Here is a 25258-nt window from a genome sequence, read left to right as displayed (position 1 = left end):
CCCTGTTTAAGATGTACCCGAGCCTGTGTCTTATGCGATCTGGGCAGGGTTCCAAGTACCCCTTTGATGCTTATCGGGATAAGCGGTTAAACGATGAATGGATGGATTTACTCCACTCTTGAATGGTCATTCGCATATTTTATTTTAATATTGTATTTTATTTTAATACTGTATAAGAAATACACACAGAGATATTTATTTTAATTTAGTACATTTTTAGTAGTTAATTGCATTATATTTATATTAGTTTTTAGTACTGACAACTGCAAGTTAATTCTTTTAAAAAATCAGTTGCCTAATAAGAACATAAAACCGAAACTAGAATGTCAAAACAGGGTGTTAGAATCAGAATTATTCTTAATGGACATGCACGTTGATAGTAATTTAAAAGGAATATTTCTTTTTGAAACACAAACACAGCATCAAAACGTTAACGATTAATGCAAACAAACAGATAAATTAATAAATTGACAAACAGACAAAATAATAAAAAGAATGAATTATAAACTTAATACTCGCTGTTACTGTGCAGGAACTATACTAGTACACATCCGGGCAGTCAACTACAGAAAGTGAAGGTGTGGAAACATGCAAATGAAGAGTGCAACAGGAAGGAGAAAGTAAGCAGTCATAGTGGTAGTGTTTGAGCTTGAGGTGGGAGGCATGTAATGTACAAATCGGTTCGGTTCCACAGGGTGCCAGGCTGCAAGCGGGGTTAGAGGAGTTGACTTATTCATGATTACTTTAGCTTGTGCAAAGAAAATGTCCAGGTCACAGTCACATCGAATGACCATTCAAGTGTGGAGTAAATCCATCCAGTCATCGTTTAACCGCTTATCCCGATAAGCATCAAAGGGGTACTTGGAACCCTGCCTAGATCGCATAAGGCACAGGCTGGGGTACATCTTAAACAGCTTCCATCTCAGATACCGGGGCTCAGTAATTCTTTTAACTCTTTGATGCTACCTACCCTGATTGTATATTGGGAAACTGGATTTTTCGTTTTACCTAGAGCAGGGGTGCCCAACTCCAGTCCTGGAGGGCCGGAGCCCTGTGTAGCTTAGTTCTTTCCCTGTTCCACCATAAATGATTCAGCTCAAGAGCTGTGTGGTAATTAGCGCAAGGAGTTGAATCAGGTGTGTTAAATGAGGGGAAACCCAAAAATGTGCAGGACTCTGGCCCCCCAGGACTGGAGTTGGGCACCCCTGGCCTAGAGCAAGCAGTAGATGTTACTTTTCATGTATAGATTAATTATTAATGGATTAATGATCCTTGGAGTGTTAAAAGAGGAAATACAGATAACAAAAGGCCTTTCACCTATGAGTTTGTTTATTTATTGAACTGATAAAAATAACAATACAATAATTAAGTATGTAGTACTTTATTAAACTGCAAGGCAGTAATTCCGGTTATATGTGTGCATATGTCTGTCAGTTTTTTTATACACTACTTTGTGACACATTTCCAATCTGGCTTTGATGGATTTATTTGTTTTTAGTTTTTGCAAAAACTAACATGAACATGAAAAGTAAATGCAGTCTCTTACTGCCTTTAGCTACTCCTCCACTGTGCCACTCATTCTGGAACATTCCTTTGTTTATCACCACATAATGATCAGTCTAATTCTCTCTTTATTGCTTGCCCACTTCATTTTCCCTCTCTATGTGTTGCAGTAGTTCTCCAGGTCATAGTAATTGCAGCAGAAATTACAGCACTGTTCCACGATCCCTCTCTTTGTGATTCTAGCAGTGCTCTTCTTCTCCCTGTCTCCTTCTTGTATCTCCAGTAGGTCTTCCTGCCGACGGTCCCCAAATCACTTTGTTGAGAAGCTTATAAGCAGCCCTTGGCCTCCAGAAACAAACACTTACGCTAGCCCTTCCTCACCCGCTGCCCAGGTTGGTAGAAGAGGCCCCTATCTCCACAGATAAAGAGCAGTGCTTCCACCAGCTGATGCAGAGAGACAGCAGACACAGCATGCAGAGATGGTCCTGCTGCATTCTAACGCTGCACATTGGATGGGCAGCACAAGGAGAGTGAGATCTGTGCCTCTATTTGACCACAGGAGTTTGAGGATGAGCCTGAAAGCAATGAAGAGGAGTGCTGTGGCTGCTCACGTCCAGCTCCCCCAGACGGTCCCCAACATGTATATATATCTCCTACCTGCCCCCACCCCTGCTCTTATTGCACATGTCATGCTTCGTGTTTTTTGGAGTGTGGGGGGGGGGGGGCATTCACTGTTACACATACTCCCCCCTCTTCTGTTAATTATCCACAAAGAGCCAATATAATTGCCCTGTTCTCATCCCCAACCTCATGCTCGCTCCCCCACTCAGGACCCATGTTCCTGACCATTTTACACAGGCGTCCTGGTTGTGCCTGTATTCCTGTCTGCCACTGTTTAATGGCCCTCATTAAAGGCCGCCTATACCCCTGCATGCCTCTCAGCTGGGAGAGCTCTCTAATTACCCCGTGAGTATCAACCTGTCTGCTGCGGTCGCCCATCTGCCAGAAAAAGCCAATGTCAAGAGCATGCAGCCCATCGGTGATCTGCCCTGTGCCCACCATCCAGGCTAACATACATACTCACATTAAAGCAGGAGGCAAGAACAATTATCAAACATTTATGTTCATTTAAAGTAGGGGTACCCAATCTTATCTGCAAAGGGCCGGTGTGTATGCAGGTTTTTGGGATAACCTGTAGGTCAGCTGTTCAAACCCAGGTGTGAGGACTCTTTTAGCCAATCAGTCTTCTAATTAGTAATCTAATTGGGGAGTTGCAGCGAAAACCTGCATACACACCGGCCCTTTGCGGATAAGATTGGGTACCCCTGATTTAAAGGTATACTATTTGTCAGTGCACACAGGAAAATAAATACTTCTGTTAATAACGAAAATATTTTATTGCTAATTGAATCCACTCATAAGGTTTGCTTGCCACTGTAATTCATTTCAGTCACTTCTGATAGAGTCAAAAGTTTTTTCAGTGACAGTATGACAGCAAGCTTATGGGGGAGCTGTGTGACCCAGCAAACTAGCAAGCGGTGCTTGTACTTGGAATGCTGCCGGTTAAAATCCTGTTGTCGGCAGAGTCATGTCACTGCTGGGCCCTTGAGCAAAGCCCTTAATGCCCATTTGTTCACCCATCTTTGTCAAACGCACATCACTTTGGATAAAAGGATTTGCTACATATGATTTAAATAATAATAGAAAAGTAAACATATAACTATGATCGTGAAAGTCCAGGGAGAAAGAGTAGAGTGACAAAACAATCTGAAATGAAAAAGACAAAAGGTTAAGCAGAACTGGTCAGTGAGGCCGAACTGAGCGTCACAGATAGAGTGCCAAAGCATAAGAGTACAGAAATGAACACGGTGGAGACCTAACAGAGATTATAGGCAGGAGATCCAGCCAAGGACAGTGCAGGACAAAGGAGACTTCAGGAAATCACTGTCATCTTTAATTTGGCCTGACATGAAGGAGGAGAGCAGCCACTGGTATGTACAACTCTCACCTCTTTCCATTTTATTACCTTCTGCATCAGACGCTTTCTGCAGACATGTACAATTCTCGAAGACACAGAAGTTTCATACCTTCGTAACGGAGGCTTTCTGATTATATGTTATCTTACTGGTAGGCAGCGTGAAGACCTGCTACAATGGAGAAGCCTGTACAAACTGCGTGTTAAACACAGTTTGATGCTGGTGCAGTTCAAAATGCAGCAAGTCGGGTGTGAATGCAGCTGCCTAGAGGGTTGTGCTGCCATATTGGTCAGACAGAGACTAATGTGGAAGGAATCATGCAGTGTATGAAACACAGGACTGTGTGCAGAAACAGCCGTGGGCTTTCAATGCGCAGGTACCGTGACGTCATCGCTAATGATTCTCAGCACCCCTATCAGCTGCTGTGGAAACGCAAACACTCGCTCTCCACCTCTTTTTCGGGTAGTATGGTCAGTGCTTCTTCTTCAACACAGAGGAGAGGGAGAGGAAGACGGTGAGTGGAGAATGAGAGTGTTATCATGCTCTGTTATCTCTTGGAATGTTCAAGAATCCAATCTGACTCATCGCAAGGCGAGGCTGTCTGCTCTAGATTAGCTACCTCATTCTTCCAGGACGTATGGTTGTGAACGTGTGTTAATGAGATAAATGCCAGAGCCAGCTGATCCCTGTCAGCGATGGCACTCAGCCTGCATGCGTGACGTTGATGTATATCAGTATGCCCTGGGTTCTATCACCCATAATGCTTCTGTGCCCCCACCACAGCCCCCCTTCTTTTTTGCCACATGGACTCTCACAGAAGCAGGAGCTGGAGAAGGTAACTGCAGTTACCCATATACTTTGTTACTCTGTCCTTAACCCTTGCAAGAATACTTAACCCTAACCCTGAACACTATTTCTCACTCATTGCTCAGTTTACTTTTGCTTACATGCATAGGGACGAGAGAAGTGTCTGGGAATCATCACCCTGTGAGAGCAGGCAGGAACAGCAGAGCTAACAGGGAAGAGGACGATGATGGAGAAATGAGGCTATAAAGCCTCGGTGTAGTACCATCTACAGCCGCCAGAGGGCACAAGAGAGCCAGTTCATTGAGGTATATATGCATCAAGAGAAGAAAAATGGATCTCACCTACTGTAACTGGACAGTTAGGACAATGATCCAATTAAATGAAACAAATCATTGTTACAAAGGAATTTCTGGTTTTTCCAGTTTCTAAGCAGTACCATTTATAGATACCAGCTGTATTGCAAAACATTGATTGACACATAATCTTCAGAAGGATGCCATAACCTACCCCTGTTTGCTTCTTTACGGTCAGCTTGCTAACAGGCCTGTTAGAAAGGCTGAAAATAGGTGTCCATGCTCCAGTGCCCCCAACTGGACAGTTCTAGACACTGCACCTTCTTTTCCTCCTGACACTCATTTTAAATGTTCTAGATGGAACTGCCAATGTAGTTATTCCACCTGGGATGTTTTGCTAAAACATCTTTCTCTGTTATTCTCCTGGGAGAGAGGGATGCCTATGCTAACACCTGCCCTCAAGCACTGTCTGTTTGCGCACTGGGGAGACAGGAATGGGATGCTGACTGACCCAACAGCGCTCACAGGTTCATGATGCTCACAGCATATGATCAAGATTGTCAAGACTTTAACATCAACCTCAAAATCTGTAGACAGGAGCCTGATGAAGCGAGATTTCTAGGGTCACAAAGAGTTGATCAGATTATATAAAAAAAACAAGCAAAAGGAAAATCAGGTTTTTTCTGCACCTCAGGAAGATGCTGCCCTTTATTGCCACCTGGTGGCAGATCTATGACATTGTCTGCTGCTACTTTTGTTATCAAGAAGGGGCAAGAAAGAAACTGCATGGAAACAGCAATAATAATATTTTGTCAGTACCTAAACCTGTTTCCTCCCCCCCCTTCCATTCTCCACCTCTGCTGCACTTAACTACCTGGCTACGAACCATTTCAGCATCACCCTGACGGAGAAGGCCAGACTCTGGGCTAGGACACACTCACACATTCATATTAGAAAGGAAATTTAACGGGAAATGTCCCGTCAGCAATGCACCTGAACAGCAAGTCTGTGGGCTGTGGGAGGAAAGGTCTGTGAAGCCGAGGCTGTCCCCACTAACTAAATATACCATGTAGATTCAAGCGGAGGGGTCCTTTGTGTGCTCGTGGTGTGCTGTGAGCCTTCCTCGCTGTGCTGCTTCAGGGTCTAAGGGTGAAGGAGAAGCTGAACCTCCATGCTCAGCATGCTGACAGAGAGCTGCAGGGTCTGCAGAGAGAGCCACCGTTACCTGCAACAGCCAGCAGGTGCCTCTTCCTCCTGCGTTACCCGGTGACCCGCGAGCGCCGTCGGTCATCGGTGTCCTCCGCGTACTTCACGCCGTGCCCCCCCTCCATCCTCACTGATCCTGTCCCTGCTGCGGAGTGTGGCTGTGTGTGTGTCTGTGGGCAGGATTGTGAAGCAAACTGGTGTGCGCTTCGGTGGGATAGAGAGGAGTCTGTTGAGGTGTTTTGGGGTTTCTGCATGCCTTGCGGAAGCAGACCCAGGTACGGTCCATGGAGAGGAGGCTCCGGGGTGGAGTTCAGACACACCAGAGGGGAAATGGCTCCCAGAGGGCATGACAACATCTATGAACCCCCCAGGAGCAGTGTTCCTCAAGCCGGTCCCCGCAGGGAGCAAACAATGTGGACTGTCTGGGGGTCCCTGAGGACCCGGTTGAGAAAGCTGGAGTCCGGGGTCATGGAGAGAGAGACATGGCCAGCATGCCGCCACCACAATCCCCCCCCCCCCAGGTCCAGCAGCCGGAAAATGATGACGATGATGACATAGAACTATGTCAGTAAGACAAACAGCCAGTGATCAGCGATCCTGATACAGGCCTGTATTACGCTAACCAATGCTAAAAATCACCAGGCATGTTAATAGCAATCATAACGAAACACCTTTTAAAATCTTTTAGAATCAAGGCAGGGAGTAACACAGGATGGGGTGCTGACGTAAAATACAGGCAAGGCTACAAAATAAATCTCATCACAGAGGACATAATGCAGAAACAACAAACACAGGAAGAAATAAACAGGCTACCGCTCACACAGCTAAGGCAGACAAATTTAGACATGACCGCTACCCCCCACTGCGCTCAGGTTTTTCATTATTTTAACGTTTTTATTTGCTTTTGTCAAATACAGGTAGTTAATGTACAGAGAAGGATCCAGAATGTGAGAGGCGACAGCTGCATATGTACAATATTTACACAGAAAGTCAATTCTTCAGGAGAAAAAAGAGGAATGTTCAAAAAATAATCATTATAATAAAGAGAAACATAAAAAGACAGTCGCGTAACCACATGCTTCATCTGCATCTCCATCATGCCGTTTTCTTTAAGAAAACAAGCATTTCTCTGCCTTGTTACATCCTTTATTGTGGCTTCTTCCTGTTGCTGTCTGACAGGCTGTGTGGCCTGGCTCCCCGCCCCCTTTTCCTGGCTCCCCGCCCCCTTTTCCATTCGTGTCTGTCATGTCTCGCCACAGAGACACACCAAAGGAATTATGTGTAGGCCGTTTCATTTACACCTTAGCAAAATATCATTATTTAAAATAATAATAATAATAATAGTAAACAATCCCAGCCAGGGAAGGTACCTTTTAAAAATGTCCTTGTATAAATAATAAAAATCATAATTTTATATATATATATATATATATATATATATATATATATATATATATATATATATATATATATATATATATATATATATACACATATATACACATATATATACATATACACACACACATACATATACATACATATATATATATATACTTTTTAAAATTTGTTCATATATAACATCACTAACTGCCTATGCCTGTATAAAGATCACGCCAAACTCTTCACAGCCATGAGCTCCATCCAAATCACCATCTCAGGTGACATTCCCACTCCTTCATCCGTCTGACACACTGTCGCCCCCCTCAGGACAAACGCAGTGGTGCATGCCATGGTCTCAGTCCAGGCCCCTTCGTAGGAGTGTCTGCACCCTGACCAGGATGGCTCAGTGCTCACAGACAGGGCCCTTCTCCCTCCCTCCCCACCCCCCCACATCCCCAGAGCCACGATCGGGCCCTTTGCTAACGGGATGCTGGGGAGACATTTATTATTTACAGGCCACAGCCCTGTTGGGGATAAGGTGGAGAAAATGTCTAACTGCCCTTCCCGGGGTCCCCTTCCTCATGCCCTGCTCCCGGCCGGAGCCCTCAGACCTTGGCGCTGAGGGTGAGCAGCTCCAGGAAGGAGTTGAAGAGGCTCTCCAGCCAGCCCTGGTTGGCCATGCACTGCTGCACCACTTCCTCCTGCCCGGGGTCCTCCGCCGCCTGCTCGATGCTATCCGTCTGCGGGTGGGGGTGGGGGTGTTCACTATCCTGCTTTTTTACAGTTTGTGGATATGCAGGGGTGGGCGTTCTGTTCCCCCCCAGTGTCCTTACCTCTCTCTTACAGTGCAGGAACGTATGGTATTTGTAATGATGCAGCGAGTGATACAGGCTGTAGATGCGACACGTCTCTGTCGACAGCTTAAGGTCCTGCGAATGGAGAGAGAGAGAGAATGAGGGGCAGCAGTCAAGGGGAAATGTCCAGCCAGTGATGTCATAATGGGGGAGGGGGGGTTGTGGCTGGTGAGGGCGTAACGGGTTTGGCCCACCTGCTGCTTGCCGACGCTCCTCTTAATGCGGTTCAGGGTCTTGCGGTTGTAGCCGTCGCCACCGAGGCGAACCCTCACAGCTCCCGCGTCCAGGGGGTCGGCTGTCATCTGGGGGAAGCAGTGCAGGGCTTCCTGGAATAGGGGGGGGGCACAGCGGCGGCAGAGGCTGAGCCCATGTTTGCCCCAGCACTCATTAGCTGTGTGTCAGGCGGCTGCCCGTGGGGGGCGCTGGTGGCAAACCTGGTGCTGCGAGCTCATGTTGACCCTCCTGAGCAGCCTCCTCTTCTGCTCATTCAGGATGCCGTCAATCTTCCTCATCGGTGGGAGGTACAGCTCGTCTACGATAGGGAGTAACATGGTTAGCCGGTGAGCCTGATCCTGCCTGGCTGGGGGATCTTTCCGGAAAGCTCACCGTGCGTGTCCTCCAGGGCCTGGATCATGTCGGGGTCTAGCGCAGTGCTGACCAGCATCTCCACGTAGCTGCGGAACATCTCCCGCATGGCGCGGCTGCCGGGTCCCCCCCTGAGCAGCGGCGCTGCGTCACATACAGCCAGTCGGTTACTCGCTAACGTACGCACACCCCCACATCCAAACTCCCACCCCCCACAAAGATTCAGCAATCTCACCATCGTCCTCGCTGGGGGGGTCAGGGGACGACTCGGAGTCTGACGAGGAGAGAACCTCCTTCAGCCACTTCTTCCTCTTCTTGGGCGGGGGCTCCGCCTTCACCCTGACGGGTCGGACGCGTGCCGGGCGCTCCACTTTCCTTTCCCCTCCTCCTTTCCTGTCTTCCTTCGCTCTGCCTCGTTCTACTCCTCTACCTCTCTTTTCTACTTTCTCTGGGAGTGCTACCAGTTTCTTCTCTTTCTCATTCTCTCTCTCCTCCTCTTTCTCCTTTTCCCTCTCTTTCTCCTTCTCCCTTTCCCGCTGTTTCTCCTTCTCCCTCTCCCGCTTTTCCCTCTCTCTCTCCCGCTGTTTTTCTTTCTCCTTTTCCCTCTCCCTCTCTTTCTCCTTCTCCCGCTGTTTCTCTTTCTCCTTTTCCTCTCTCTCCACACGGGGTGGGGTTTGGCTACGGGCCGGGGCAGCTGGCTTGGGGAGGGACTGGCGTCTGTTGGGGGGAGAGAGGCACACGGGCCATGTGGACAGTGTTACCCGATTTTAATCCTGGGGGGAGGAGTACATGTTCTGTAGGTAGGACAAGGACTCAGGAACTGAGGCTCTGAGCCATGACTAAAACGGGCCATGGAATTTGTCCTGGGCACACCTACCTGAGTGCTAACGCGGGTCTGTGCCAGGGCTTTCGGGAACACACCCTCACGTAGTCCTTCTTGTTGACGTTTTCCAGGAACTTCACATAGAGCCTCTGATAGCGAGTTTTTGCATCCCCAAAGTACCCAAGATACTGGGGAAAAAAGAGGCACATGAGAAACACTGCAGCATATCCATGGGAGGTTGGGGGGGGGGGGGGGGGGGTGGCTGAACTTTGTCAATATAACCCAAAACCCAATGTGGGGGGTGTCTATGCATATGCCCCCCCTCTAGTCTCCCAGGGAAAAGAAGAGCCACTCACGTTGCTGGTGGCACAGAACTGTCGCTGTCCATCTTTGATCTCAGGCGTGAACTTCTGCAGCAGGGCTTTCTGCACCCTCCAGATTGGTGGAGGTTCCCGGCCAGTTTGCAGAGCGAGCTGAGGGGGAAGGCAGAAGTTACACCCCCTGGAGACACACGCATCGCCCGGGATGCGACAGGGACAGTCTGTGCACAGGAAGCATAGCATGCACAGAAGAAGCGTACAGACTGAATACAGGAAGCCCTAGACACACATGGGAACTACACAGGACAAACACAGGGAATGCACAGGAAGCACACAAGGAGCAAATGGGAAGCACAACGTAAACACGGAGGAAACAGCACAGACCTTGAGGGCACTAATGTCTTCAGTTCGGACCACAAACTCATCCCTCTCACGGAATATGCCCTCGCCGCCGCTCTCGCTGTCCTCGCCCTCCGTTTCTCCAGCTATGGCAGCGCCCGCCTGCTTTTTGGCTAGGTGTAGTGAGGTGATCTGGGGCACGGGGGGGTCCTCTGGGGTCGGAGGTGAGGCTGGCTCTGGGGCTGGGGGTGGCGAGGTAGACCGGGGCGGAGTTGCAGATGGAGGGAGCGTGGGTGGGGGAGGGGAGGGAGATGGCAGAGCGGGAGGGGGGGGGCTGGAGGGCAGAGAACGAGCTTCGTCCTGTCGGGGAAGGGGGGAGGGCAGAGAAAGGGGAGGCGGAGGAAGGGGGGAAGGAGAGGATGAGGAGGATGACGATGGGCGAGATGGGGACAGGGATGGGGGGGAGGTAGGGGCAGAAGCCGGCGCTGCAGGAGGCGCAGATGGGAAATCTAGTCGAGAAAGAAAGAGGAGTAACAATTTTTCTATTATCTGGTGCCATTTGTCCTAAAAACCCACATTTCACTTTTTCCTTGTTGACAATTCAGGTCAAAGGAAAGAGAAAGTGACAGAAGGGAGGACTTCCCGCACAAACACACCGTCTTCATCATGTCCGTCCATCGTATTGGCTGCTGATTTGCTCTCGTCCTCCTGGACTGGCTTGCTGTCTTCCTGTTCATCTTCCTCCTGTTCTTCCTCCTTGTCTTCCTCTGCCATCTCCCCCACATCTTCCCGCTCGAGCTGTGCGGGCTCCAGGGGCTGGGCGCTGCCCCGTGGCGGCGGCTGTGGGCTGAGGGTGGGCGGGGCCTGTGCCGGCGGTGTGCTCGGGGAAGGTGTGACGGGCAGGACCATCGCTGGGGGCGGGGGCTGCAGGGTGTCATAGAGGGCAGAGATGGCGGAGGAGATGCTCTTCTGTAGGTCTTGATTCTTGCTGACAGAATCCTCCTCGTCGGAGGAGAAGGAAGGCAGTGTCTCCAGGTTCCGCTTTAGCTCCTCGTCCAGCCGCTTGCAGGGGCTCGGACAGCCACCCAGGGACAGCCCCCCCTCACCATCCCCATCACCAAATGGGGGCACAGGCTGCGGCGTCATCGTGGGGGACAGTGGCCGGATGCCACCCTTACTCGGGGAGGAGTCGGTGCCCATTACAGAGGCTACAGTATCGGATGGAGCTCCGGAGTCTGGGGGCCTCTTGCCGGATTTGAGGAAGTCCAGAAAGGAGGCCATGAATCCAGACTTCATCTCTGGTGGCTTCTCCTCCACCTGGAAAGAAAGGAGAATGAATCTCAAGCAGAACTGGCGACTTGACTGGACTGTGTCTGCAGGGGGCGCTGCTCACCGTGCTGGACATCTTGTGCATGGCTGCCCAGGCCTCGGAGGGGAGCTCCTCATCCATGTCTCCATCCCACACAATCTGAGGAAAGTAAACAGTGTCAGCGTCATAATTACGAGAAGGATCTACCGTTGAGTACAGCCAGCCGAAACTTTATGAAAATATCAAACAGTATGCAATGATCTAATCGTTTCATTTGATTCTCAGCACTCCTCACCTCTTGGGACTTGGACTTCATTTTGTCTTGGGTTCTGTTCAGGTCCAGGCCAGTAGTGGGCCCAGGGCTCAAGCCCAGGGATGGAGCAGATCCAACAGAACCATCAGAAAGAACCGGGTCATTACTGGACAGAGAATCGGTCCTTAATAGGGAGTCGGAGGGAGGCATGGAAGCGATGGGCAGTTTGATCTAGGCGATAAAGGTTTAAAGTGAAAGAGCAGAAAACGGCATCGTCACGTACAAACAAAATGTAACATCATTGACGTGCAACCATGCTTATCCTGCTTAGTCATGGGGGGCCTGACTGATCGGGAGAAGGTATATCAGAAATGTAGGGGCTGTGAAAACTGCTCACACACGGAGCCGACCCGGCAGCAGTGAAACCCCCTGGGCCATTGACCCAATATGGTATCAGTGTTAAAAACGAACCGATCAGAGTGGTTCCCTCCAGCCTCATACCTTTATGGGTCTGATGGGCTCCTGCTGCATCGCTGTTTGATGCTGATGCTGCTGATGTTGATGCTGATGAAGTTGATAATGCTGGCTATTCCCTTTATTCGCCTCAGCCACACCGTGCATGTCCATCATGGCTGCCGTCTCCTCCTTCCTGCCTCGCCCTCTGCCCCTCCCCCTGCCCCGCCGAATCTCTCCCCCTGGCCCCGAGCCCAGTCCCATCATGCCCCGGCAGTGGGGGGGCTCTGGGAGGGGGCGGATGCGGGGTCTGCCTCGGGGCCTCGGGGGCCCCTCCCGTTTTGGCTTGGTAGGCTTCCTGCCCCTTTTCTTTGGTCCGCCTTGGGGTATAAGCTGGGGAGGGGGCCCCAGGGACGGGTACCCAGGCGGATGGCAGAAATCCAGATCGCTCACCAGGGAGGCGCCGGCACCAGACTTCCTGCAGCTGGACACCAGGTCCGGCAGGAGGTCGGGAAGGTGCCCTGGCAGGCGCCGGCTGTTGAGACGGATGTCAGCAGGCACGTCAGCCTTGTTCTCATCGTCCTCAAACTCATACTCCTGGGCGTAGTGCTTCTTGGGCAGAGAGCTGGGGTCGCGCCTCTGCTTTAGCAGCTGGAACGAGCTGGTCTTCAGCAGCTTCTTGGGCCGTGATGAGCAGAAGATGGGCGAGGTGAGCCCGCCGCTGCCCCCAGCGGTCCGCTCTGTCCCCGTGCCTCCCAGCATCTTAGTCCCTCCGGCGTCACCCGGCCCGGTCCCAGACCCACCCATGGACAAGCTGGCCGGCTGTGACTGGATCAAACCCAGCTGCTCCGTGTTAACGGTGGAGGGCAGCTCATGAGCCTTCAGTGAGTCCAAGTCCAGGTGCACGGTGCTGGTCTCGGGTTCCGGTAGCCCAGGGCAGTATGGCCCGTACCCCTGGTCTCCATGGTGCTGCATCATGGCATAGCCACCGCCAGCCTCCCCTGCCTTCACCCCCTCCATGCTCTCCTGTGTGCTGCGTCCCTCCGAAATGCCCTCCTGCCCCGGCTGCCCAGGGGCCGCCCCCCTGCTGCAGCCGGCCTTATAGTCCTCTGGGCAGAACATGTCCTCCATGCTGGGGAAGAAGGAGCGCTCCTCATCTGGCAGCAGTGAGTCCGGGAAGCAGATGGAGGAAAGGGCCATGAAGCGCTGCTGGCTCTGACCAGACTTCCCAGCAGGGCTACCACTATCAAACTGGTGCTCTTTGAGCTGGTCCAGCTGGGAGTCCTGGTCTCTCTGTGCTGGGGGGGCAGGGTTCAGGGGTATGCGGTGGGGGTGGGAATGGGCGTGGGGGTTATGGGGCTGGGGGTGCTGCTGGTGATGGGGGTGAGCATGTGGGTGGTGTGGAGGCAGATGGTGCAGGTGAGGTGGGGGGACCAAGCCCATATCAGGTTCGGAGAGGAAGTCGTGCAACTCTGTGTGCGGGGGGGCGTGGCCGTGGTGGTGGGCGGGCCCTATGTGCTGCTGCTGCTGGTGGTGTCGCTCCCCACCGGCACCATCTTCTGCCCTCTCTGTCACACCACCCGGTTCCCTGCTTGATGTCTGAGACAGAGAGCGCTCTAGCATGTCCAGGGGAGACACCGAGTTCTGGCTGGATGGGTTCCGGTGCCGCGGGCCCCCACGACTATAGTGCGCCTCCAAACCCTGTGACTGAAGCTGCAGCTGGGACTCTGTGGTGCCCCCTGCTGGAGCCCCACCCATCATTGAGTGGTGCGCACCGTCCACCTTGCCGCGGGCCGTGTGGGACAGCACTGAGTGGAGCAAGTGAGCAGAGGCTGCCTGCTGGGGGGCATCTGGGGGGGAATCCATGAGCTGCAGAGATGCCGGGGGCTGGTGCTGGCCCTGATGCGGAGGCTGCATGTCAGGTGTTTTGCTCAGATACGGCAGTTCAGGGGGGTCGTGTGGCTTCTTCTGCTCCAGGTGAGGGTGTGGATGGGGATGTGGCCGCTGACTGTGCGAGGCGTGATGGCCGTGGGGGTGCGGAGAATAGGGGTCCCCTCGCCCAAAGTGCACCACAGAGCCCAGGGAGTCATGGGGATGGTGGTGGTGGGGTGGGGTGGGGTGAGCCTGAGGGTGCACCTGATCACCCCCCCTTCCTCGGCTGCCCATGCCAACCCCACCTCTGTCACTCTTGGTCTGCTGCTGCTTCTTCATGGACATCTCCAACTGGCCATCGAGCCCGCCATTCCCACCAGATGAGGCCCCTGCACCAGAGGTGGCGCTATTGGTACGTATCACGCTCTGAAGGTGATACCGTTCTTCTGAGCTCTTGCTCAGTTTATATGCCAGTTCTTTGCTGCCATCTTGGCTCTGTGAGCCTGGCAGTGGAGGCGGGGCTTGAGATGTGGGCGGGACTTGAGGCGGGGCTTGTGCTGAGTGAGGCGCTGGACTCTGGGCCTGCAGCAGGTGCTGGATCAGGAAGTCATCGTCGTCGTCTTCGTCATCATCGTCTGGGGGCCGCTCTGGCCCCAGAATGTCCCCGTCAGCCTTGGTCTTGGCAGGGGCAGAGTGGTACGAAGGAGGTGGAGGCCCTCGGGTGTCAGGGTATGCCTGCGGGGAAGAGAGGAAGGCCGGGGACAGGACGGAGGACAGGTACTTATTGCTGCCGGCACCGCCAGGGGACTGGGCCGGACGGGGAGGGGCAGGAGAGTGCATGCCAGGGTGAGCCATCCCAGATCCACTTGAGGGAGAGGGACTGGAGTCCGGCAGATGATAGGAACCCCCCCCTGCGCTCCCGCCACCGCTCCCCCCACCCACAGAGCCCCCGCTTCCTGCTGACCCCGAGTTCCCACCCGCTGAGCCACCTCCTGACCCCAGGATGGCCGGGGAATGGCCGGGGCCGCCGTATCCAAGAGATGGGCTGCCCGCTCCCCCTAGTGCGGCCGGGAGGGTGCTGTAGCCCGGGTCAGCACCATACATGGCCTCCGTTGAGAACGGGCGGCCCACTGTTCCCGCCGCTGTGCTGTACCCTTTGCTGGAGCCACCCCCCCCTGCAGAACTGAGGTCCTGGGCCTGGGGGGAGCTGAATCCCCCATAGGGTTGGGGGCCAAGGTGCGGCCCAGGGGGCTGGCTGGGGGAGTACGCCTGTGGCTGCGGGGGTGTCTGGCTGGACAGCGCTGCTGGAGATGCCTTGAGCGACGGCACTGGGGATCCATAGCCAGACAGGCAGGCTTTGGGTGGGGCCTGGGGAGCCGTGGATGCAGAGACTTGTGGCGGGGGTGGGGCAGGCGGGGGTGGAGCCTGTTGTCTAGATGGGGCAGAGGTGGGGCCAGAGGCAGGGTTTGAGCCAGAGGAAGAAGATGATGAGGAAGAGGATGCTGAGGAAGCAGAGGGAGGTGTGTGGGGAGTGCGGGAGGAGGAGCCCGAGCCGGAGGAGGAATAGCCACTGCTGGAGGAGCTCTTGGTGCCCTTTCCCACACCACCTGCTGAGGAGGAGGAAGAGGAAGAGCTGTAGGGAGGCTGAATGATGGGCCGGTAGCCTTGGTCCTGCCGGGGCGAGGGTTTGGGGTCTGAGGAAGGGCTCTGCTCCCCCAGTGGACTGCAGGACAGGCCCCCCCCAGGGCGGTGGGGTGCCAGCTGCTGGTAGCCTGAGGCGCTGCAGCTGAGGTAGTGCTGCAGGGGGTGGGCTGCCGCCGATGGGGGCAGCTGGGATTGCGACGGGGGAGGGCGCTGATAGTGCTTGATCACACTGTCCTGCCGAGGCAGGGCCCGCTCCTGGGGGGGTGGCTGGGGGGGGGCAGGGGCCGACGAGAAGACCGAGGTATTGTAGAGCTGGGAGGACTGGTCTTGGAGCTGAGAGGAGAGTAGGTTGAACTGGGGTGGCGGCAGGTGACGGCCAGAGGGGGCAGAGGAGGTCTGGGATGGGGGAGGTGGTGCAGTAGGGTCCTGCCCCCCACCTCTGTAGGCTGCGCCCTGTGAGGACAAAAGGCGATCGAACCCGAGCCCAGACTGGGATGGCGTCTTGATGTGCAGCAGAGGGTCATGGGGAGACAGCAAGCCATTGGACGTGGGGCTGAAGGTGGGCGTGTCCTGGAGGGAGAGCGAGGGCGCCACCCCGGGGAAGGAGCGTCCCGAAAAGGAGGCTGGGTGCTGGTACGCCGAGAGCGCAGAGGAAGAGGCAAAGCCGCCAGAGCCTGGGAGGGCACCGGAGATGAAGAGCTCAGTGGGAGCGGGGGTGTGCATGGCTGCGGGCGGGAGGAGAAGGGGCAGGGTGAGCAGTAACCGACAACGGGCATCAGACAGACAGAGAGACAAATAGCTGGAGCACCGAGACGAGCACACGCTGCACTGACCTGTCTGCCAGGAAGGTGTGCGGAACTGGGAGAGTAGGGAGGAGGCGGAGGGAGGCGGCTGCGGAGCCCGTGACTCCAGGGCTGAGATCAGGTTCATGACGGAAGCATCTGGGCCTGAGGGGCTGGCGTGATGCAGGCCGGCGTCGAACAGGCCTGACAGCCCTGCAGCAACATGGCAGAGCGGCCGATTGCGTGAGCGGGTATGTGGCATCGGAGTGGGGGGGGGGGGGGGGCAGAGCAAAGACATGGCTGCTGATCAGACAGGAACATCTGCAGCTACCCCTGCAGGGACGTGTGCGACTCAAACAGAGTGAGAGAGCCAGCACCCAACAGGGAAAAAACCAGCATCATAAACGCAGTACCATAGACATTCTAAATATAGGCTTGGGTTTCCTTACCTAAACCACGCCCTGCTGGCCCCCAAGCCCCGCCCTGCCCAGAGCTGGCTGGGTGGTGATTGGTTGCATACCCCTGCAGGGGGTGGGGTGTGGCGTAGGCCTGGCGATGGAGAAGCTCGGAATCCGGGTGGGATGACCTGGTACTTCCGTACACCAGGCTGCGATGGAGACAGAGGGTGACAGAGAGCGAGTCAGAACAGATACCAGCAACATTTCCTACAAAGTAACCGTACTGTAACACCGCAAAGCTCAAATATTAAACTACGAGAAAAGGGAATTTATTCACAATATTGAGCTGTAATTAAAGTCTGAGTTTATGTTTGTCATAAGAATGTACATGAGGACAGATACAGGGGGTTGACAAAATGAAAATACATGAATATATCAAGGGAGTGATGGGGAGTCAGCCTCGGTCCTCCTGTGAACCATGTCACATGGGTCCTGCTCCATGTGTCCGGAGTTATTAAATCATCCAAGAACCCTTCAGTTCTTTCAGAGATGGAGGTAGAACTTTACTTCACACTCTGGTCTCCAGAACTTCCCATAAAGGTTGGATGATGTTTGATTTCATCCTGGTGTCCATGAAAGCACTTTATTAAATTTCTTTATCAATGTTAATGATGAGATTATTATCTTGGAATATGGGAGTATTGTGAGGGAACAGCATTGGCCCCGTAGACCTGTAAAACAGGATCTCAGGATCCTTGGTCCTCATACAACCATGCAGAACAGTCACTGGGCCCAGTGTCTCCCCTGCGAGGGCATTACGGATCCCCAACATTGTGGCTCGAAAACGTAAAATGCATTTTTGTGCTTTCATCTTGGTTTCCCAAAACTGCCTACGATAAATTCCAGTCCTGTGAAGCCCATGACATACAGCGTTTTGCTGAGGCTGGGTCAGAGAGCAGCTAATTCAGGGTCTATGCTCATTTTTGAGGCTGTATTTTGCCGGATTTCAGCAGCTGTCCCGTTAAGTGTCCCCGTCCTCATGCAGTTTGTCCCAGATGCCGCTGTGATCATCGGGACGGCTCCCCTCGACACATTAAACAATCTTGCAGTCCCTGTGACCAATACACCTGCCATTCACAGACACAGACTCTGTCGCCTCATGTCGATTGAAAAAAAATCTCACATATGAAAGTGCTGAATGTCAGACCTGTTTTATAGCTGATACACATACTGCTGACTGGCATTCAGCCTAATATGAGTGACCTTTGTAGCTGCGTTTGTCATTGGAGTTTAGTTACTTCAAAATTAAAGTCCCATTTGTCTGCTGTTTTTTTTAATCACCCCCACTGGCACATAAATATATACACACGTGAGGCACCTTAAATAAAGAGGGAGACCAGGGCCATTGTCATTTACTCCTAATAATGAGGTGCATGAACATCACTAACAATGACCCTGTTAATGTGCTAATGACAGGCCTGTTTCAGGAGTGGAAGCACCACACTGCAAAAACACACCGCTTTACCTATCAAAAGGCTGCCTTTACATCCTATTCTCATTCACAGCTATAGCAATTAGTGACCCTCATCTGCATAAGTTACTAGCTTTTCTTTACATCGTAAATGCTGGATATTTACTGAAGTTATTTACGTTAAGCACTTCACTTAAGGCCACGGGAGAGCATGGTGACCCCCCACCCCCAACCTCACCCTCACCCCCACCGTGGCCCAGAACCAATGTCCTTTTGATCATGAGTCTAATTCCTCACAGTGACCCCCCCACAGCTCAGGGAGCACATTCCAGTAGCAGAGGATCTGCCGTTATAAACTGAAAAGAAAAGGTACAGCGGCATGTTTGCTGTGGCAGGAAGCATGCGGGAGTCACGACGAGCTGAAGCGTGACGCGGCTCTGATGCAGGGCTTCCTGCGCAGTGTCGAAATGCCCAGAGTAACTGCACTGGAGCATCTGACCTGTAACTGGGGGTCCAGAATCTGCACCCACCACAGCACTGTGAATAAAGGAAAACAAGTTTATACTATCAACATGCTCAGGATAAGCAGATAAAAGATACATCTGCTCTCCATGGTGGATGAAATATTATGACATGATCAATAAAAAGGAATAGATTTTGTGGGAGATCTGAGCAGCTGTAGCTCCTACTTATCAATACCAATGAAAGCAGCAGCATCGATGGATGAACCAGCCTCCGTAGGGACGAGCCACAGCGTGACTGACCTCTGGGGCCTTCGGTGACATGAAGGCCTGTGCAGCTGGGTATCAGCATGAGTGGCGAGACAGGTCACCAGGGGACAGAGGGGCAGTGAGGGCAGGTCACCAGCGGGAAGAGGAGCAATGGGGCAGGATGCCATAAGCAGGACTGTTCAAATCATGGTCTTCAAGGACCTTCCTTTACCTGTGAGCCAGGTGTGAAGCCTCTGGCCAAACATAATAAGTAATTATTACACAACCTGTGAAAACTGAAAACAAGGTCTGGATTTGAATAGACGGGCCAGGGGGCAGGGGGGCGATGGGGCAGGTCGCTAGGGGGTAGGGGGGCGATGGGGCAGGTCGCTAGGGGGTAGGGGGGCGATGGGGCAGGTCGCTAGGGGGTAGGGGGGCGATGGGGCAGGTCGCTAGGGGGTAGGGGGGCGATGGGGCAGGTCGCCAGGGGGCAGAGGGGCAGGTCGCCAGGGGGCAGAGGGGCAGGTCGCCAGGGGGCAGAGGGGCGATGGGGCAGGTCGCCAGTGGGGCAGGGGGGCTTTGGGGCACGGGGGCGATGGGGCAGGTCGCCAGGGGGCAGAGGGGCGATGGGGCAGGTCGCCAGGGGGCAGAGGGGCGATGGGGCAGGTCGCCAGGGGGCAGGGGGGCGATGGGGCAGGTTGCCAGGGGGCAGGGGGGGCGATGGGGCAGGTCGTCAAATGGCAGGGGGGGGGGGGGCGGCAGGGCAGGTAGCCAGGGGACAGAGGGGCGGTGGGGAGCACCTGCCGGCCTTGGGTATAAACCCAGATGACTCACTCACTTTAAGAATTTTGACAGGGAGTACGTCTCCGTATTCGGAAATGGGACCTCGGGATGGGACTGCGTTAATCCGATATCTGATGATCCCTGTCCTTCCCAACCACGCAGGGAATTTCAGAAATGATGCAAGCTCACCCACAGAATTCCGCTTCCCTGAATGTGTGTTGTGTTAAATGCAAAATCCCTCAATCTCACAGAATTTCATGGTTCTTCTGTGGGTATAAATTTATACTAAACAACAATAAAAAAATAAAATCTTCATTTCCTGACAGCAAATCTTTTAATGTTCTGCTTCCTTACATCAGAATCCTGGCTGAAATGTGGAAGTTTCCTACAACTCCCAGAGAACATTTCAGGGTGGTTTATAGCGCCTTACCTTTGGCAGTAACACAGACACGTGGGAAAGTGAACATCGTGCTACATACAGGGGTCATTGCACATAGCCAGACAGAAGAGAGGGACTGCTTTAACAGGGGAGAGGTGAAGGAGAAGAAGAGAAGAGAGAAAGAAGTGAGAAAGAGGAGAGGGAAAGGAAGAGAAGGGAAGAGAGAAATAAGTGAGAGGAGAGGGAGAGGTAGAGAAGGGAAAAGAGGAAGAGAAGAGACAAGAGGAGAGGTAGGGATGGGAAGAATGAAAGAGGAGAGGGAGCAGAAGAGATAGGATGAGGACGGGGAGAGAGGGGAAGAGAGAAAAAAGTGAGAAAGAGGAGAGGGAAAGGAAGAGAAGGGAAGAGAGATAGGGGAGAGGAAGAAAAGGGATGAGAGGAGAGGAAGATAAGGGAAAAGAAAGAGTAGAGGAAGAGAAGCAAAGAGAAAGAGGAGAGGGATAGAAGACAGTAGGTGAGACACAATGGACATATAATACAAAAGCAGAGAACTTCTTCATCAGACTCAGCGAGTTCATATGGGACAAGTGCCTGAACCACGCAGCCATCCAGCTGGTCAGGGCAGAGACATATCACTAAAGTATGTGCACCTCACAACCTTCACGTCCCGCTGCGGTGAACAGCAGAGAAAGTAGAAAACCCATCATATTAACTGAATCAGGTAATCTCCCAGAACAGCAACAGCTGTATCACATACCTGTCTGCAGCAGCACCCATAATCAGTCAACCAGATGAAGGGAAAAAAGCAAGGATTACTGATAAAGCAGAGCCAGAATGCGCAGCAATGATCTGCGTCACTACATAACACAGAGTATTTCCACACAGCAAAGCGTTCTGAAATAAAATATAAATGCCTGTCCGAAATTAACCGCTGTTTTCTCAGTCCAACACTCACACTCAGAGGTTAAAAGTATTTTACAACTTTTCTGGCCTGTTTGCAATCTGCTGCAACACAGGCCTTCTCATCTTGAAAAGCCTGCAAACTGTTTGGGATGCGTTTAATCAACACAGGGGCCATTTTCACTTCAATGCCGAATAATGCTGATTTACTACCTATACTCTCTGTGTGAAGCACAGGAAAATGTTTGCAATAAATAAGGATAAAATAAGGACTTCCAGTTTAGTCCAATTTATTGAACCCCACCCTGAATTTTGGAAACAGTCCCATTTTATGTAAAATGTAATGAAAAACACCATTTTAGCAAGGACTGCTGAGCGTAAGCACAAACACGGAATCCCACAACAGATACACATTGTATTTTGGAGAAACAAGTCTGTGGTTTTAAATGGTTATTTTAAAAAAAAAAAAAAAGTAAAATAAATTGAAACCATAACACAAGCAACCCCTGACCCTTGAGGGCATAAATCCTATTTATTGTAGAACTAATTGCAATTTAAAATAAACGGCATTACTTTGCATTATTTTCTCCAGATCATTAAGCATTCCGATTGCCTCTGAACTTTAAAACAATCTATCTCGCAGCAAACACAAAGCCCATCTTAAATTATTTAATCAGCCATTTAACAAGTCAGATCTTACAGGTGGAAAAGACTGCTGTCATGTGTCACTGAGATCCAGGAAAGCTATACGTGTCTGTCTGCCTCCTTGCCAATAAGCCCCTGAAAGAAGCTTTTCTAAAGCTCACTGTAAAGTTTTTGTATATGATGCTGAATGATAGTACTAGTCTACCTCACAAGGCTTAAACAACTGAGACACTTTCAAAGTATGTTAATTTCTTTATTTCCATACCTCTTGCTGAAGGGGAAAAAAAACAAGCAAGCAACACTTAAACTTTCAGTTTTGGCTTTTATACCTTAAATTTTCCCATTTTCCCTCACTGATATGTGTCACAGCAGAATCATTGCACACAGAATGCAACTGATGATCATGCAGCTCCGGTTTTTCGTCTTTTTACGACATTAAGCAGATCAGAATGAACGTCTGTTTTACACGATATTCTAAATCCATTTTAGCAGATAGTTAATTAACTGCAGCTTTATAAACCATGAAGCTGAAATCAGGTGAGTCAGCCGGGCAGAGCCACAGCTCCCTGCGTGTCTGTCCCCCATTCCTCCGTGACCCCGACCCTTGAGAAGTCTCCCTGCCAGCCGACATGGACCCACTCCCCAGCTTCCTGCGCGGTCTCCTGGTCGGCCGTCTGTGGGACTCCGGCGGGTCCGACGCGCACGGCTGTCAGGGAGACCGGGCGCAGTGACGGCTGCCGAGTAGGCCGCTGCTCGGCGGGCCACACGCCCCTGGGCGGGGGCCCTGCTTCTGGCTCAGACACCCGACTGTTTCCCGTTGCTGCCGTTTGCTTCCCCGCTAAATAAAAAAACACCGGACTGTGTTCACCAGTGGCTGGCAGCTGCTCGGCCGCTCGGTTAGCCGCTTAGCCGCAGCACCGCGCACCCTAACCCCGGCTCCATATCCCGTTTTTACACACACACACATACGTGTCAAACTCGCGTTAAATATCCGCCCGCAGTGCCGCTCGGCATGGCTGGGACTTTAAAGCCGCCGAACCACGGGCTGTGTGCTTAATGCCACCACAAAAGCGCCCGAAAGCAGCGGAGCTCACCGGGAGTACCGGTTGACTGCCGGCTGCTCTGACTGAGAGTCTGCGCCGGCGGTGCTCGGCTGCCGCGGCGCACAGTCTCCGATAAACCAAGGCCACGTCCCTAACCCTCTCCGGTCAGCGCGTATTTCACCCCGCCGATCAGTAATAATGAGAAGGCGGCAGCCCGTGGCGGAGGAAGGCCAGCCCGTCCCTGGCAGCAAACAGCAGCCACCCGGTGGACTGGGCAGCGGGCTCCGCAAATAGCAGCTTCATCAGACCGCAGCGCACATCCTCGGGGCTGCACTGACAGCCCAGTCCGTAAGCAGCACCACCGCTGTTTTCCCCATGTCTGATTAAGCGATAACTACACATCCAGCGACCCATCCCCCTCTCCTCCTCCGCCCCGGTCCACTTTCCCCGGCACGCATTAGCTCCCCGTCGCATTCCTGGCATTTTCCAGATCCCCCTGCCGCCGATGATAACAAAGCCGCACCTGGGCGTGCAGCGGCTGCATTTCAGCGCAGAGGCAGCGCTTTCTGCATCGCACCGGCGGGAATGGCCATTGTTACAGACGGCGCATTAATGCACGAAAGTCCGCTGCACATACGCTTACCTCGCCTTCGCTGACCTCTCGTAACTCCATCCCGCTCCTGCGCCCAAATCACCGAATCCTGCACCAGGATAATTTCTATCCATTAAAGAAAAACAAGGAATGGAGATGGAGCGATAGCGAGGGGGAAAGGGGGGGGAGGAGGAGGATATTTTCTGGATCCTAACGCGCTATCAGTGCCTGTATCCTTTTCCCCCCTCTGTTAAATGTCTGTTTATCTCTCCCCGTTTCACAAGCAAGTCTTCAAGAATGGGAAACAGCGAAGAGGGGGAGAGAAATGGAGGGGTGGCGGAGGAGGAGGGGGAGATGGATGATGCAGGGGGAGGAGGGGGTAGATGTGGGGTGGGGGGGTGTCACTAAAAATCCGGTTTCTTGCTTCCCTCTCCTGCTCCCTCCCTCTCCTGCTCCCGTATTTATTTAATTCCGTATCTATTGTCCTTCTGAGCGCAGACAGCGGCTGAGGAGCAGCGGCGCGTCTACGGCCGGACAGCCCATCCACACGCACGCAACACATGTCGGCGCGTATCTTCTCTCCCCCCCACCCCATAAACACACACACACACACACACACAGCCACTGCGGGAGCGCACAGGGCTGCTTATTTTCTCTTACTCTTTGTGCTTATTATTCATATTTTTTTTCTTGGATTTCCAAGAGAGTCATTTTCAACCCGCAGCACTCCTAAATACGCATCCTAATATTTGGTGTCTTCGTGCTTTTCTCTTTTACACTAACAATTTTTTAAGGAGATTTGCGGCAAGTCTCCGGGTTTTGAAGTGAAATTCAGGCGCCTTGGCGCTAGGCCCCATTTTAGGAGGTATTTTCAGCTATTTGGTCGCCATTTTTGCACGCCGCTGCTTCTCTCCCTCCCTCCCCATCTGCCCCCCTCCCCCGAAAGCCATTCCCAGCATACAGTTCAGGTCCATTTTCGACAAAAAGAGAAGAGAGCGAAAGACTGGGGGAGGGGAGCACAGAAAAATACAGAAAACGAGAAAAGCGGCGGGCTTCACTGACACGGGGGGTACATGCATGCGTTCAGTAACAGGGGTATGGATCATTTTAGGCGTGCATGCTTCATACAGCACGCGTAATGCAATGCACATAAAATTCAACTAATATGACAGTCATAATGGAGTGCCTCGGCGTCAGGGTCTTTTGTGAGTGTACTGAAAAGAAACCCCATGTTTCAAATGCCGTCTAGAAGCACCGGGAATTACTATGTTTATGCTTATACATTTCTGTACGCATTAGGACATTCCTTAGCTGATTTTTACCTATAAAACATTGTACTTGTAAAGTGCAGTGCGTTCCTAACATTTGGAGAAAGGCTTTGCAGTTTGCGAAAACATCTCCTGCAGGAACATGGCAGCACATCAGTAAGCATCCCTCATATCTTCTGCTTTCATGAATTTCATTCTCCCTCGTCACGTGACTGGTATCCTTGACGATTTCACGTTGCCTTTAGGGTTGTATAACTGAAACGATAATTCATTTAATTACTAGTATTCGCAGAATTTAATACTATAAAGATGCATTTATATTTGTATTTTTAAAACTTGTGTCCATGATACATGTTTAACAATTGATAGAAACTTAATATATTGTAAAGTAAGAACTGAGTAACAACAAGAAAACCATCCATTAACATTTTATCTCTGGATGTGTTTCCCATTTCTCCTTACCAACTGTCTCGCCCCTTCTACAGCTCTGCAGACATTTCTAGTCACTGACTGGAGCAGACTGGCCCACACAGACAGTTACATGGAGGAGAGTGCATGGCATCATGACTGTGAGACTCATTGCCCCCCCCCTCCCTAGTTCAGCTTTCATTTGGGGATCTTTCAGAAGAGCACGCAGATAAACTCCCCAGTTTCAAGCACTGCCTCA

General features: G+C 52.1%; 1 protein-coding gene across 3 annotated transcripts; it reads right to left on the bottom strand.

Moving 5' to 3' along the window:
* Positions 1 to 6653: 6653 nt before the first annotated feature.
* Positions 6654 to 23693, bottom strand: LOC111836880 (proline-rich protein 12-like). Of its 3 annotated transcripts, XM_023798527.2 has the most exons (17): positions 23375 to 23693; positions 18771 to 18808; positions 16852 to 17009; positions 16454 to 16615; positions 12153 to 16345; positions 11694 to 11882; positions 11483 to 11557; positions 10746 to 11406; positions 10135 to 10598; positions 9787 to 9903; positions 9485 to 9618; positions 8843 to 9324; positions 8629 to 8751; positions 8457 to 8554; positions 8217 to 8348; positions 8002 to 8097; positions 6654 to 7908 (listed from the first exon to the last, which is right to left on the bottom strand). In XM_023798527.2, the coding sequence occupies exons 1-17, from the start codon at positions 23402 to 23404 to the stop codon at positions 7774 to 7776; spliced, it is 7287 nt and encodes a 2428-aa protein (XP_023654295.2). In that variant the 5' UTR covers positions 23405 to 23693; the 3' UTR covers positions 6654 to 7773. The 3 variants fall into 3 exon arrangements, with proteins under 3 accessions (XP_023654295.2, XP_023654294.2, XP_072560837.1); XM_023798526.2 differs by lacking the exon at positions 18771 to 18808; XM_072704736.1 differs by lacking the exons at positions 18771 to 18808; positions 23375 to 23693 and adding an exon at positions 17227 to 17323.
* Between the last annotated feature and the right edge of the window lie 1565 nt (positions 23694 to 25258).

The sequence above is a fragment of the Paramormyrops kingsleyae genome, chromosome 22 (assembly GCF_048594095.1).
Source record: "Paramormyrops kingsleyae isolate MSU_618 chromosome 22, PKINGS_0.4, whole genome shotgun sequence".
NCBI lineage: Eukaryota > Metazoa > Chordata > Actinopteri > Osteoglossiformes > Mormyridae > Paramormyrops > Paramormyrops kingsleyae.
Note: the sequence above shows the minus strand (reverse complement) of the source record. Positions and strands in the feature narration are given on the sequence as shown.